The sequence below is a fragment of the Carassius auratus genome, chromosome 34 (assembly GCF_003368295.1).
Source record: "Carassius auratus strain Wakin chromosome 34, ASM336829v1, whole genome shotgun sequence".
Taxonomy (NCBI): Eukaryota; Metazoa; Chordata; class Actinopteri; order Cypriniformes; family Cyprinidae; genus Carassius; species Carassius auratus.
The window spans coordinates 21404606-21420344 of NC_039276.1; the positions used below are offsets into that span (position 1 = coordinate 21404606).

At 42.7% G+C, this 15739-nt stretch overlaps 1 protein-coding gene across 3 annotated transcripts in view; it reads left to right on the plus strand.

The window, feature by feature from the left end:
* The window catches only part of kalrna (kalirin RhoGEF kinase a), a 197368-nt gene that overhangs the window by 147416 nt on the left and 34213 nt on the right, over positions 1-15739 (plus strand). For all 3 annotated transcript variants that reach the window (XM_026218614.1, XM_026218612.1, XM_026218613.1), the window contains exon 34: positions 9286-9532. In XM_026218614.1, coding sequence (XP_026074399.1) covers positions 9286-9532 — 247 coding nt within the window. The remainder of the gene's footprint in view (positions 1-9285; positions 9533-15739) is intronic.

The window sequence follows — 15739 nt, forward strand, 5'->3', positions numbered from 1 at the left end:
AGAGAAGTGGTCCAAGTACTGAGCCTTGAGGAACCCCAGTAGCAAGGTGGTGTGACTTTGAAACATCACCCCTCCAAGACACACTGAAGGATCTGTCAGAGAGGTAGGACTTAACCCACAGGAGTGCAGTTCCAGAGATTCCCATCTTTCTGAGGGTGGACAGGAGAATCTGGTGATTAACAGTCTCAAAAGCAGCAGACAGGTCCAGTAAGATGAGTACCGAGGATTTTGAAGCTGCTCTTGCTAGTCTCAGGGCTTCAGTAACCGAGAGCAGAGCAGTCTCAGTTGAGTGGCCACTTTTGAAGCCAGATTGGTTGCTGTCCAGGAGGTTGTTCTGTCCAAGGAACATAGAAAGCTGGTTGAACACAGCCCGCTCAAGTGTCTTTGCAATGAATGGAAGAAGGGATACCGGTCTGTAGTTTTCAAGAAGCGCTGGATTTAGAGATGGTTTCTTGAGCAGTGGGCTTACCCGAGCCTGCTTAAATGCTAAGGGAAATGTTCCAGATTTAAGAGAGGAGTTGATAATGTGAGTAAGTGGAAGTATGACTGAAGAAGAGATCGCTTGAAGGAGGTGAGTGGGGATAGGATCAAGTGGACAAGTAGTAGGATGATTGGACAGGAGAATTTTGGAGACGTCCATCTCTGAGAGTGGGGAGAAGGAGGATAAAGAGTGTGCATCGGTCATTGTGAAGTTTTCCTCAGTCTGCGGTGTGGAGAATTGGTCACTGATGGATCTTGTCTTATTTGTGAAGAAATCTGCAAAGTTGTCCGCTGTAAGAGTCGATGGAGGAGGTGGAGGCGGCGGATTAAGAAGAGAAGAGAAAGTCTTGAAGAGTGTCCGAGCGTCACAGCAGCTGTTAATTTTGTTGTGGTAGTAGGATGTTTTAGCTGTGAAGACATTTGCAGAGAAAGAAGAGAGGAGAGATTGATACACACTGAGGTCCGTATAGTTTTTTGATTTCTGCCATTTCCTCTCTGCAGCCCTGAGTTTAGAGCGATGTTCACGGAGAACCTCGGACGGCCAGGGGGCAGATGGGGCAGTGCATGCTGGTCTAGACAACAGTGGGCAAAAGTTGTCCAAGCAAGATGTTAAAGTGGAGCAAAGAGTGTCCGTAGCACTGTTCGTGTCCAGAGCAGAAAACTGAGAGAATGGTGGAAGAGAGGATGAAACCACAGCAGATAGGCGAGATGGAGAGAGTGAGCATAGGTTCCGTCGAAAGGTGACCTGCGTTGGAGTGTGTGCCACTTCAGGAGTAAGTGCTAGGTTAGCAGTAATGAGGAAGTAAATGACCACAAAGTGGATTTTAACAGGGTGGGTTACAGTTATGGCATGTGATTCAAATGAACCAGTACCTGTAGGTGATGGCTGAAGTTCAAATTTCCATTCTTTGGATATAAGGAGACCCGTACCTCCACCCCTCCCAGTGGTACGAGGAGTGTGGGAACAAGTGAAATTAGTAGAGAGGGCTGCAGGGGTGGCAGTATCTTCGGGTTTGATCCAAGTCTCTGTCAGTGCCATGAGGTTGAGACCTGAATGAGTAGCAATATATGTATATGCAGGATTGTTTTGCACACAAATTTACATTTGTACAGTATAGTATGCAATTATTTCCATTTCCTTTCTCAGAAGATTTGAATGGTGCCAAAATAGCAAACTGTACCACTTTTTGGGACACTTCTGTTGGAGCTAGACCCACTGCAGAACATTGATTGGTTGACAGAGAATCGTAACTTGCGCATGCTACATCTACACAAGAGCTCAATGCTATGTTTTTTTTTTTTTTTTTTTTTACTGGCCAGTCGGGCCAATGGTTCAAATTATTACTTATTACCTGCCACAAGAAAAAATAATAATAAATACTGTAATTAATTAATGAAAAATAAACAAATAAAATAGTTGCCTTTATCATTGTTTTTGATCTATGCTGTCTTGTATTCTAATAAATAAGCTTATATGACACCAATAGTTTAGATGCTTATTCAATTTTAGATTTCTCAGTTTAAATTTCAGCCAAAACTACTAGCTTGATAAATGTAAAGATCAGTCATTATTAAAGACAAGTAAACATTTAGTAAATGAACAAATTACAAGCAATCACACCACTGAATGTAGAACAAAACTACAAATGAAATGATTTATGATTTTATGTTTGTAGGTTTTCAGGTACATAAACTGAATAATCACATGTACAATAACATATAGATGTGCATATTATTCAGTGTGTTGCACCTTGATGTAAAATATGTGGTAATCATGAATCGATCCAAAATAAATAAATTATACACACTTGTAGCATGTGCAATGTTTGATTTAAATTAGGTTGTATAAATTCAAAATTTGAAGCAAGAACAGAATGATCTGACATTAGCTTTGTGGAATTATGCTACATAAAACACAGCAGACGTGTTGAATGAGATGCACCACCACTCTCTGACAGCAGGTGGCGCTGATGGAAGAGCAGCATTTACTTGGATATCACTAAATATACAATTCTATATTGGATTTTTTTTTTTTTTCAACCAACGTGAACCTGCTCTGTATTTTCTCCTCTTTGCATTCATCTTCAGCGTCGATGTTAACAGACATTTACAGACAAAATATAATCATAACAATATTTCCACACAAATGGAACATAGTCTGAAATCGGTGCATCTCTGCTCCACTGGATAAGTTAAATATTGATTAATCACTGTTAAAGCTACTTGCCAAAATGGGTATTTTGACACATTTTTGTATATATTTGTCCGTTCAAGCGTAAGAAAGATGCGGTCAGAAACTCAACTCGGGGCTCAGTCATCAGAGACACAGCCGCTGTGCGCGTGTTGCACTGAGTGCAGTTGTCTTTCGTGGCTTGCTGGAATGCTTTTAAATTGCTTTTTTTTTTTTTTTTTTTTTTTTTTTTTTTTTTTTTTTTTTTTTTTAATGACCAAGGCTTAAAAACAGATGCAAATGATAAACAATGTCACACTTTCTTCTTTGCACAAGAATGACATCGTTCGCTACTTTCCAGCATACACCACGCCTGTCAAGTAAGTGTACGGTTGGTGGTGGAAACGCAAGATCAGGGTGTTCAGTCCTAAATTGAGCTGTACTGCTCTGTGGAAACAAGGCTTTAAATGATTACGCAAATAGCAATGGTAGACCACACGGGTCAAAGTACACACAGTATGAAAAATCAACTTCACAATTACACTTGCAATATTTAACTTTATACTCAAAATGAGCCTTGAAAGCAATGGGTAAAATTTATATATACAATAAATTCATAGTTTTATAACTTTCAACTGAATAAAAAAAGATTCCAAAATGTAAATAAAGTTTAATCTGTCATATGTTCTTATATTTATGTACTTATTTACAAGGACAAACACAGACATGTGAGACACAACCAAAGGTGTTCACTAATGAGAGGAGCAGCATGACTGAGCCTTAACCTCTGCTGAACACTGAACTCAGCCAATCAGAGACGCTTCAGAAAGAGACGTAGGGAGGGAGGCAGAAGATAGATAGAGAGAGAGACTGAGGACAGATATAGTCGTGGATAAAGGACAGATAAGTCGCCATGCCAAGGTGGATGAATTTTAAACTTTTCAAAGAGAGCAGTCGTGTAAGTGAGATTCATCTGATCATTTCTATTTCTTTCTCGCCTATAATCCAAGTGTAGTATAATGGTATCTGTGTGTGTGTGTGAGAGAGAGACTGGGGATATCAGGACTTTACTGACAGACTGTATGAGCCAGTCTTCTGTGATCACACTCGTGTGGAGACAAGTTAAGCGCTCTGCTGTGAGACTGAAAACTTCTTTTTTTTTGTTGTTGCATGTGTTATTTCCTGTTATTTGTTATAAATTGTAATAATTTAAAATGCTACATGTGAAATGAGTTTTACTAGAGCACAACAGCTGTCTCTCAGATGTTAGTTATTATAATGTGTCCATGTGCGTGTGTATTTAAATGTTACAATGAGGTTGATATCACTGGCAGGAAGTGGATTATTAACAAAGTTGACTCACACAATCTCCCAAACACACCCTCTTGTTTTACTATCATGTTTAAAGTGATAGTTCACCCAGAAATGAACATTCTGTCATCATTTACTCTCCCTTGTGTCTTTCCCAACACATTTGAATCCATCTGGCTTTCTGTAGAGCACAAAAGGAGATGCTTTGAAGAATGTTCCTGATGATCTTTTCCAAACATGGAAAAAGCAGACAGGTGGCAGGAACGGACAGCCAGCATGCAATTAGTAATGCAACAGATTTGTCTGAGGAATAAACATAAATTTCAGCCTTTATTTAATGAAAATCTCAGCCGTAGTTTTTTTTAAAAATACATTCAAATATGTGTACAAAATTTGTGCATTTTTAAATGTATTTCAAAAAAAGTCTGCAAGAAATACATTTGTTAAAATAGGTTTCAAAATAAATATATTTGTTTTTTTTTGTTTTAAATGTGTGTAAAAAATTATATATATATATATATATAATTTTATTTATATATATATATATATATATATATATATATATATATATATATAATTTTTTTTTTTTTTTTACATTTAATTTTATATATACATTTTTTTTACGTTTAATATATATATATTGTCCTCCATAAATTTCACTTCAAGGAAATTCATTCACATATTTAACATTTGAACAAAATCTAACAGGTATGAACTTTATCACATTTGAAGAAAATCAGCATGTTATAAAAAGACAATATCACAATATATAAAAAATTGGGTCAGAGGTCGCAAATAATCATTTGCAATTGTGATATTATAAATGGAGATGAATCTAGATGCTTTGCTGTCTGTTTGCACTTGTACGTGTTGAAGTGACTCGTCTACCTGCCATCCTCCGCGTGAAAACACAGGCTCTTAATACTGTTTAGAGAGTCCTCTGATCTCCATGATAAAGCCCTGCAATCTGCGAGACCTTTTAAATCGAGTCCATGTGACGTTTATGTCCTTTCTGACGCATGATCTTCTCCTTCTGAGACCCCTGACTACCTAGCAACCCAGCTTTCCTCTCGATCACGGCGGAGACCTGATACTCTCTCAGGCAGATGGTGCGAGAGAGGACGAGCACATCTGCTGAACACTGACCACAGCTACACGCTAAGTGACACTGAACAAATCAAATAAATAAAGCTTGTTCAATGTGCTAAGTAAAGTCAAAATAAATAAATAAAAATGTGCCTTTTTTATAAACTTTTTTTATATATATATATAAACTAGCAATTGCAAGAAAAAGTATTTTGAGATAGCCACAATTACCTTTTTTACAGACTTCCATGTTTAAAAGTAGAGTTTCATTCAGTGGCGTTTGATTTCTGTAAAGTCTTCATTCTAAGAGTTTACAACTTTCTGAAATGTCTTTGTCAGTTCTTTTTTTTTTCTTCTTCTTTCATATTATTTTTCTTTTCTTATTTTACTTTATATTATTTTCCCCATTTTTTGTTATTTCTTCATTTTCTTTCTTTTTTCTTTTTAATTTTCTTTTCATGTTATTTTTTTATATATATATTATTTAATTTATTAATTTATTTTATATAGATTTTCTGCTCAGGTTGACTCTTCCTTATCCACCCAGTTTAAATAGGATAGCATTAATAAATAGGTTAAGCATTTTATTTATGTCTCTAAGTCTTTGCAGTTCAATCTCACTAAAATAGTTTTTTGAGTGAATCATCTTAGTGTGATCTGCTGTGACTCTGAGAACTGTCATCTGTCATTTTGGTCATTTACTTTTTTTGCCCTTCTTTCTGCAGCTTTGGGTCTGAGCGTTGGAATATATATATTTTTTTTTTATCTTTTGTTCTTTTTTTTTGGACCATGTTGAGCAATATCAGCAGGACCTGAGTTAGATTAAACAGCACCTGCTCTCTCTCTCTCTCTCTCTCTCTCTCTCTCTCTCTCTCTCTTTCTCTTCTCATTCAGCAGGGTGCCTTGTGATGTCATCATGACATCATGTCCTAGTTTTTAATTCGTAGATTTAATCTTGAGAAAGTTTGTGGACCTGACTGGTTTATTGTGGACACAGGTGTCCTAACAAAGCAATCACAGCTCCAGTTTATCATATGATAACACTTTTAATGATGTTTTGCATGATTTGTTTGTTGAAATTACACTTGTTTTAATAATGCACTATATACATTTTTATTAACATTAATATATAACTACAATTGTAATGGCTTGATTTAATTACAATTTCTTCATAATATGACCATCATATTTCACGGCTCTCTCAAGCTAAATATGATCCGTTTAGTCATGTTTTGTGTGTTTTCCTGCTTCTCTTATAAGAAGTGAATCATGTATTGTGTATAAGAGGCAGCATCTCCTGACCATCGTAATACTCTTTCACCTGTTCTGTGTCTGTCATTACATGACCAGCTCAGTCTCACAGCGCCTCATTACTCCTGGATAATTATTCACCTGGAATCATTTGGTTCATAGTTCATTCAGTCAACTAGTGACCTGTCATAAAGTGGCATTTTATAATGGTTATGTACAGGTCCTTCTTAAAAAAAATAGCATATTGTGAAAAAGTTCATTATTTTCCATAATTTAATGATAAAAATTAAACTTTCATATATTTTAGATTCATTGCACACCAACTGAAATATTTCAGGTCTTTAATTGTTTTAATACTGATGATTTTGGCATACAGCTCGTGAAAACCCAAAATTCCTATCTCAAAAAATTAGCATATCATGAAAAGATTCTCTAAACGAGCTATTAACCTAATCAACTAATTAACTCTAAAAACCTGCAAAAGATTCCTGAGGCTTTTAAAAACTCCCAGCCTGGTTCATTACTCAAACCGCAATCATGGGTAAGACTGCAGACCTGACTGCTGTCCAGAAGGCCATCATTGACACCCTCAAGCGAGAGGGTAAGACACAGAAAGAAATTTCTGAACGAATAGACTGTTCCCAGAGTGCTGTATCAAGGCACCTCAGTGGGAAGTCTGTGGGAAGGAAAAAGTGTGGCAAAAAACGCTGCACAATGAGAAGAGGTGACCTGACCCAGATGAAGATTGTGGAGAAGGACCGATTTCAGACCTTGGGGGACCTGCGGAAGCAGTGGACTGAGTCTGGAGTAGAAACATCCAGAGCCACCGTGCACAGGCGTGTGCAGGAAATGGGCTACAGAGAAGCAGCACTGGACTGTTGCTCAGTGTCCAAAGTACTTTTTTCGGATGAAAGCAAATTTTGCATGTCATTCGGAAATCAAGGTGCCAGAGTCTGGAGGAAGACTGGGGAGAAGGAAATGCCAAAATGCCTGAAGTCCAGTGTCAAGTACCCACAGTCAGTGATGGTCTGGTGTGCCATGTCTGCTGCTGGTGTTGGTCCACTGTGTTTTATCAAGGGCAGGGTCAATGCAGCTAGCTATCAGGAGATTTTGGAGCACTTCATGCTTCCATCTGCTGAAAAGCTTTATGGAGATGAAGATTTCGTTTTTCAGCACGACCTGGCACCTGCTCACAGTGCCAAAACCACTGGTAAATGGTTTACTGACCATGGTATTACTGTGCTCAATTGGCCTGCCAGCTCTCCTGACCTGAACCCCATAGAGAATCTGTGGGATATTGTGAAGAGAAAGTTGAGAGACGCAGGACCCAACACTCTGGATGAGCTTAAGGCCGCTATCAAAACATCCTGGGCCTCCATAACACCTTAGCAGTGCCACAGGCTGATTGCCTCCATGCCACTCCGCATTGAAGCAGTCATTTCTGCAAAAGGATTCCCGACCAAGTATTGAGTGCATAACTGAACATAATTATTTGAAGGTTTACTTTTTTTGTATTAAAAACACTTTTCTTTTATTGGTCGGATGAAATATGCTATTTTTTTGAGAAAGGCATTTTGGGGTTTCATGAGCTATATGCCAAAATCATCAGTATTAAAACAATAAAAGACCTGAAATATTTCAGTTGGTGTGCAATGAATCTAAAATATATGAAAGTTTAATTTTTATCATTACATTATAGAGAATAATGAACTTTTTCACAATATGCAAATTTTTTTAGAAGGACCCATTTATGTATATATATGTTGCTCATGATACCTAATAGAGTTCTCAATTCAGTTTAGTTTAATTCTGTCCCATATGTTTCACCTAAAACATAAAATAGAGTCAAATGAGACGATTTGGGTTCATATTGAGATCCTGTGGTTGCAGGAAAATCGGAGTATGCTAGCAAATCTGAAGGCAATTATTATTATTATAATTTTTTTAAATTAATTTTATTTCCATAAACTGATGAATATCCATTTTGACTACTATTTTAGGTCTTTTAAAAAAACATGAATTTAACACAGACTTTTGATATGTTGGTCTCTTCTAAATAATGATGTGGAGTTGAGCTCTGTTGGGTGTGGAGCTGCAGATCCCAGCAGGACAATCTTCATTATGAGCTTTGATTGCTTCTGCTGTTAAGGCATGCGTCTCTGAAGCTTTCTGTGGTAAATGGAGGAAACGGGGACATACACAGGAAGTGAAGATGATAGTCTGATATACCTAACGGCTCCGTGAAATTAGAGGAGCTTGTGTATGTCCCAGTGACCGCTGGATATATATATATATATATATATATATATATATATATATATATATATATATATTTACAGGCTATTTTATTTTTTTATTTTTTTTTATTTTACGTTTATATGCATGTCTTACTTTTGCCACAATTATGCAAAATTGGATGTTGAAGGACAGCCATTACATTATTTCTCTACATAAGAAAGAAAGAAAATCTCAGCAATAAGAAAAAAAGGGTTGTTTTGTCAAAGCATTTAGTCAAAGAAAACTACAGCTCTAACAGCTGTCATGATTTAAATTTTAAACACCTACAGAATGATGATAAAACACATGGGCTCTCCAAAAACAGTAATGTGCACGTGAGCCATGTTTTCAGATCAGTCTTTTGGCTGTTAATATTTGAGAGCTTAAGAAGCTGTAAAACTGATAACAGATGTTCAGTCTGACCAGAGTTCATGTTCTAGAGTGTGTGCAGCAGCATTAAAGTCCCCTAACACACTATCACTCATTACTGAAATGTCACATCTGATCAGGAATCAGTTTCCTGTCTGTGAAGAGTCCTTACTCCAACAGATGAAGACTTCCTCCCTCATATCTCTTTTATCTCTCTGTTTCTAAATGCTCTTTTTATTGTTGTATGCCACTATGCCAGAATTGAGACACTGTTTTTATATGATAGTGTTATCTAATACTGTTTACTTAGTATTTGACTTGTCTGTTTCTCTGCTCTCCAGCTCTCGGGAGGGTGCGAGCTGACGGTGGTCCTGCAGGACTTCGTGGCGAGCGGTCTGTCTGAGCTCAGTGTTCAGACCGGTCAGACGGTGGAGCTGTTGGAGCGGCCCAGCGAGCGTCCGGGATGGTGTCTGGTCCGGACCACAGACAAGAGCCCCCCTCAGGAGGGACTGGTGCCCAGCAGCGCTCTGTGTATCTCTCACTCTCGCAGCAGTGTAGAGATGGACTGCTTTTTCCCAGCAGGCAAAGGTAAGGTTCCTTTAACATTTTTTTCCCCTCAAATATATATTTTGTCACATTATAAACCCCTGCCACGTTTAATTTAATGCATCTTTTCTAAATAAAAACATACATTTATTTTAAAAAGATGTCTTACTCCACTTAATCAAAACACTTGAAATATACTGTATATTTTCATCTTGGATATAAATAGTTATTTTGCATTTAAGTTTTTTGGCAGTCTGATCAAATAAGATGATGATGTTGACACTGTTCTTCCAGTTGGATTGTTGAGTGCATTGCATTGTGGGATCCAGTGTTCCAGTTCTGTTTGTATTCCAGCACAAGCTTTTGACCAAAAGATTATGAGAAACATAAATTCAGTCATGTGTGTCCAAACCTTTGACTGGTAGTGTACGTCATACTGCAGAAACATACTCGGTTACGAACGTAACCTCGGTTCCCTGAGATACGGAACGAGTACTGCTTAAACTTTTTTAAACCAATGACAGCGCTGTGGCGATGCAGCACGCCAAAGCCCGCCAAAATGGGCGGGGCGAATGGCTATATAAGCAGGCAATCACCAGAGGAAATCAGGTCATACGAATGAAGCGACGACACTGAACCCGCAGCCTCATGGCACGGCATATAACGCAGTACTCGTTCCGTATCTCAGGGAACCGAGGTTACGTTCGTAACCGAGTACGTTCCCTTTCGATTCTTCACTCATACTGCGTATGGGGAACAAATTAAACCACGCCGTGCCACGGTAGGGAACGACAAGACTTATCTCGAACATCCTGGGGTCCAGAGGATAAGTGAGAGGGCCAGAGCCATCGAACTCTTGACGCTACACTGCTAAGACAAGTGTATCATCACCTCCACTGCTGGAGGTGGTATGATGGTATGATGTGGTATGATGACGGAGTCTGCTAGAGGCCGTCGTATCAAACCGAAAGAACCCGAGCATGCAAGGTCGGGATATCCAAGTTATAGAATCTGACAAAAGTGGACGGCGAGGACCAGCCGGCCACCTCACAGATGTCCTTGATAGAGACACCACTAGACCAGGCCCATGAAGAGGCCATCCCTCTAGTAGAGTGGGCTCTTACTCCTATGGGACACTCAAGGCCCATAGAGGAGTAACATAGAGCGATAGCTTCAACTATCCAACGCGAGAGGCGTTGCTTTGAGACCGAAGACTCCTTGGTGCGGCCACCAAAGCAGACAAAAAGCTGGTCCGATTGCCTGAACGGCTGTGACTGCTCAATGTATATCTTCAAAGCCCTCACTGGGCAGAGTAAATCCAGCTCTCGCTCACCTGACAACGGAGGCAGAGCTGAGAGGGAAATTACCTGTGCTCTGAATGGCATCGAGAGCACTTTAGGTACATAGCCATGCCTGGGTTTTAAAATGGCCTTAGAGTCATTGGGCCCAAACTCAAGGCATGCAGGGCTCACCGAGAGGGTCTGCAAATCGCCAAGACGCTTGACCGATGCTAGAGCAAGTAGCAGAGCGGTTTTGAGCGTAAGGGGCCGAAGGTCAGCTGACCTCAGCGGTTCAAAGAGAGGTCCTTTGAGTGCTCCAAGGACCGTGTGAAGGTCCCAAGTGGGAACGGTGAGAGGACGTGGGGGCTTCAACCGCCTAGCACCTCTCAAGAAACGCACAATGAGGCTCCCATCAAGGGACCATACATGCAGAGCCCAGAGTTCTGGCTGTGGATGCCAGATTGTCCTGTTTGCCTGAGAGAGGAGGTCCCGCCTCAGGGGGATCGGCCATGGGGCTTTTATGGAAAGCCTGAAAAGCTCCGAGGACCAAACTTGGCTCCTCTAGAGTGGGGCCACTAGGAGGACTCTGTGCCCGTCTTCCCTGACTCATCTGATGACCTGAGGGATCAGAGCGATCGGGGGAAAAGCATAAAGAAGGAGGCTGGGCCAGTTGTGGGCCAGCGCATCTGTTTCCTTTGAAAAATAAGTTGGGCAATGAGAGTTGCTTTCTGAGGCGAAGAGGTCAACCTCTGCCTTCCCGAAAATCTCCCAGATTTGTCATGCTGTCCGACTGGACTAGGATGTGGCGCCCTTCCAGGATCGCCTGAAAGGATTGAAGGGCTCGTTCCACTGCCAGCTGACACAGTGTCTGGGTTGTGTTCGCTGGGGTTCCACTAGATGTCCCCCTTTCTCACGGTGTCTGTCACCTTATCACTTACTGTTCCCTTATTTGGTCACCTTCCTCCTTGTTGTGTAATTGATTGTTCCCCACCTGTCTCCTGCTCCCTCATTATCCTTCTGTGTATTTATACCCGGTCTGTCTGAGTCTGTGTTACGGACTCCTTGTTTAATGTTGAGAGTAATTCATGTCCGTCTATTCTTGCCTTGCCTTGCCTTGTCTTGTGTTCGTGTCTTGTTTATGTTGTTTGGATCTTCTGGTTTTGACCCTGCCTGGACTGTTGACCCCTTTGGATTATCCCTTAATAAACGACTTACCAGCAATTGGTTCTCTCTCCTCGTTCCTTGCATCACGAGTTGTGACAGAAGGACTCCGTAAACACGAGAGCCAGCAGTATGTCGTTTTTCCATTCCCCAGCCAAGATGGCGGAGCGGAGAACCAAGTATCTTCGGCTGAATGCCCTCCGCCAAGAGGGCAATGGACTGGGTGCCCTGGCACAGGTGTGTGCACTAAAAGCATTGTTTAATGATTGCCTGGATGACCCTTTGCCTCGATGGGAGTTGAAGGGGTTGGAGATCCTGGACTTCTGGGGGTTTACCCATTACCTGCGCCATCGTGCTCAGTGGGATGCAGCAACCACGCCTGAGTCTCCAGACAAAATGGCCGCCAGCCCAGCGCCACAGCACAAGTTGGCCGCCAGCCCAGCACCACAGCACAAGATGGCCGCCAGCTCAGAGCCACAGCACAAGATGGCCGCCAGCCCAGCGCCACAGCACAAGATGGCCACTAACCCAGCGCCACAGTACAAGATGGCCGCCAGTCCAGCACCACAGTACAAGATGGCCGCCAGTCCAGCGCCACAACCCAAGATGGCCGCCAGCCTAGCGCCACAGCCCAAGATGGCCGCCAGCCTAGCACCACAGCACAAGATGGTCGCCAGCTTAGAGCCACAGCACAAGATGGCCGCCAGTCCAGCGCCACAGCACAAGATGGCCGACTCAACACCTGAGTCGCCAGTCAAGGTGACACCGATTCGCCATCATAGAGGGCGGAGGACGAGGAGACAGGCATCTACCGTTCCCCATCTACCGAGCGGGCCGCTGCCGTCCCAGAGGCGGTGCCTGAGCAGGTCGCTTCCGTTCCCAAGGCAGTGCCCGATGCTGTTCCGGAGGCCGAGGCGGTGCCCGATGATGTTCCGGAGGCCGAGGCAGTGCCCGAGACCGTTCCCGATGGCGTGACCGAGGCGGTGCCTGAAGCCGAGGCGCCTCAGGTCTCCACAGGCAGTCCAGAGTCCGAGCTGTAAAACTGGGGAGGCAGAAGCCATCAGCCCTAGCATCCTCTGAAAGAACTTCAGAGGGAAACAGGCTTTGTTCCTGACAGAGGCTGTGAGCTGTTGAAGTACCAGAGCGCGCTCTGGTGATATGACCGCCCTCATATTGACTGAGTCGAAAACTGCTCCCAGGAACGTAATACGTTGGCTGGGGAGCAGTGAGCTCTTGGCAAAATTGACCCTGAGTCCTAGGCACTCTAAGTGGCTCAGGAGCACGGATGGAATGGAAGAGCTGCAGAGGAAGTGCGTAGGCGGGCCAAGTAGGGGGCGCGCCATGACTTTGTCAGCTCATCATGAACTTCAGGGAAGAACGGGGCATAGCGCTGGCGTGGGGCCTGGCAGCGTCCTGGCAGGTACCACTCGTCCAGCCTGCTGCGTGTCGGCTCTTCAGGGGGGGCCCACTCCAGATGGAGTTCCTCAACGGCCTTGGAGAGGATGCGGAGAAGCTCGGCATCCATCCCAGCTCTGGCGACGATGGGCTCCAGTGACGGCAAGTGGGCGGGGTCAGAATCACCGCGAGTTATTTTCTCTGTTTTATGTATGCTGCTGATTCCAATCATTCCAGTATTGCATCACAAAGCAGGTGATAAGTCTGCTGATGACAGTTTCACCTGCTGCCACACAAACAACAACAGCATCCAACTCATGCAATCTTCACTCATGCTGACATGAGCTTTACACATCAGTGAATCTTTCTCATCTAGTTCAGAAGTTCAGCTCAAGTTATCTGTATTGGAACGTGTGTTTCCTTTTTCAAGGGTTTCATATTTAAAGTGCTTTCAAAAAAGAAAGAGAAAAAGTGTATCGGGGAGTGTATCGACCCTTGTGGTGTCCCGTAAGCATACTATAGCTGGACACATTGTCATGACTTCACGTTATCACATCCAGCAAACTGACTGAGCCTTTGTCTGAAAGTGAAACATGAGAGAGATTCTGTTGGGCTCCAGTGACGGCAAGTGGGCGGGGTCAGAATCACCGGCCCAGTCCTCCGTTTCAGAAGCCGCGAGTGACATGGAGTCGTCAAGCGGATCGTCCTCCGATCCGCCAAAAGAGACAAGGTCGCTCACTTCAGCCGAGGGACGCTGCTCTGGGCGTGAGAAGAGGACAGGGGAAGGCTCTCTAATTGGGAGGGTGAGGAACGCGGGCGCTGAGCCGGCGTGAGCTTACCCAAACCCGGGCACTGAGCCCCTCTTCCCCGCTGTCTTTCCCAGGCAGAAAACACACTCACCATGGCCGTCGTCATCATGCAGAAGGCGCTCTTTTAGAGCGGTGAAAACCGCTGGAAAAAGCTCTTTTGTGATCGCCGGATGGCGGCAGGAGATCGCTGAGAAGCGGCCGGAAGCGGGAAGCGGGTGGCCGAGATCGGCGCTAAAAGCGGCTGTCTGCGAGAACACTGGCGCTGCAGGTGGTCGGCGGTTTCAGCTGGTCCGCTGCGGTGCCTCTTCGGCGGCGAGAGCTCGTTCCAGGCGAAGGTGTTCAGCAAAGATCCAGTGAAGTGAAGTCGTCGCTGAAGGAGTAAGATCTGATTTCCTCTGGCGATTGCCTGCTTATATAGCCATTTGCCCCGCCCATTTTGCTGGGCTTTGGTGCGCTGCATCGCCACAGGCTCACGCAGCTACACAGCGCTGTCATTGGTTTAAAAAAGTTTACAGATTAAACCAATGGCAGTGCAGTTGCACTGCGTTATTGAAAAAAGGCTTCAGTATCGAGGAAAAAAGGAAGGAGCTTTTCCCCATACACAGTATGAGTGAAGTATCGAAAGGGAACAGTGTGAGTTGTAAAGTAGTGCACAGTGAACCTTCCTGTTGATACGGTAGTTTTATGAGTGAATGGGTAGCCTGGTCATAGTGTTTGCATTTTGTGCATTTGCAACTTTTGTCCACTAGTAGGCACCATCACTCTAGTGTGTCAAATTGACTCCCGAAGTGCTCTTGACATTATTCACACCCTAGGCATGTACGACTCAATGTCCTGATCCCCTCAGTAAACATACGATCTTGGGCACACTTGCTGTTTGTTTTCAGTGACAAGAGTTGTCTCTCCTTTATCCTCTTGACAGGATAGAGATGTTACACAAATATACTTGGAGGCCGTTTACCCCAAACACTGCTGTGATCCTATTAGCATCAGCATCTAGCTCACAGGATACAGCACTGAAGATTTTTTTATAGTCAAAATGAAAAAAAAAAAACATTGATATAACTTTTCTAATGTGGCATAAGTCAGAGTAAATCGGGATCATGTACAATGTACAGTGTTTCCACAAAAAGGCATAACTAGTTTGCTTACAGGCTGCAGACCAGTATTCCTGTAGACTGTTTCCATTGTGTTCATTTAATGAATAATGTAAATGCATTATTACTCGCTATTACTATATCTCACACTGGAATGCCCTAAAAATGGGAAGCAATGGAAGTTTTCTCTGGAATGTGGAACATTCCATTTCCTCGTGTGTTGCATTTTAACAACCATCTTTCATTTACTGTAACTCATGAATAATTTGCTGAAGTAGAAATGTCATTGAAGAGTTCAGCACTTGAGTTGTTACATTTCTCATTGTTTTAGTCTCCTGGGTTTGAGTTCATGTTAGTCAGATAGAGGTGTGTGTGTGTGTGTGTGTGTGTGTGTGTGTGTGTGTGTGTGTGAGAGAGAGAGAGAGAGAGAGAGAGAGAGAGAGAGTGCTGTGTGCACTGCTCCTTTAATATTGAGTCTATTTTAGTCTCTGTCTGATTTGCATAGCT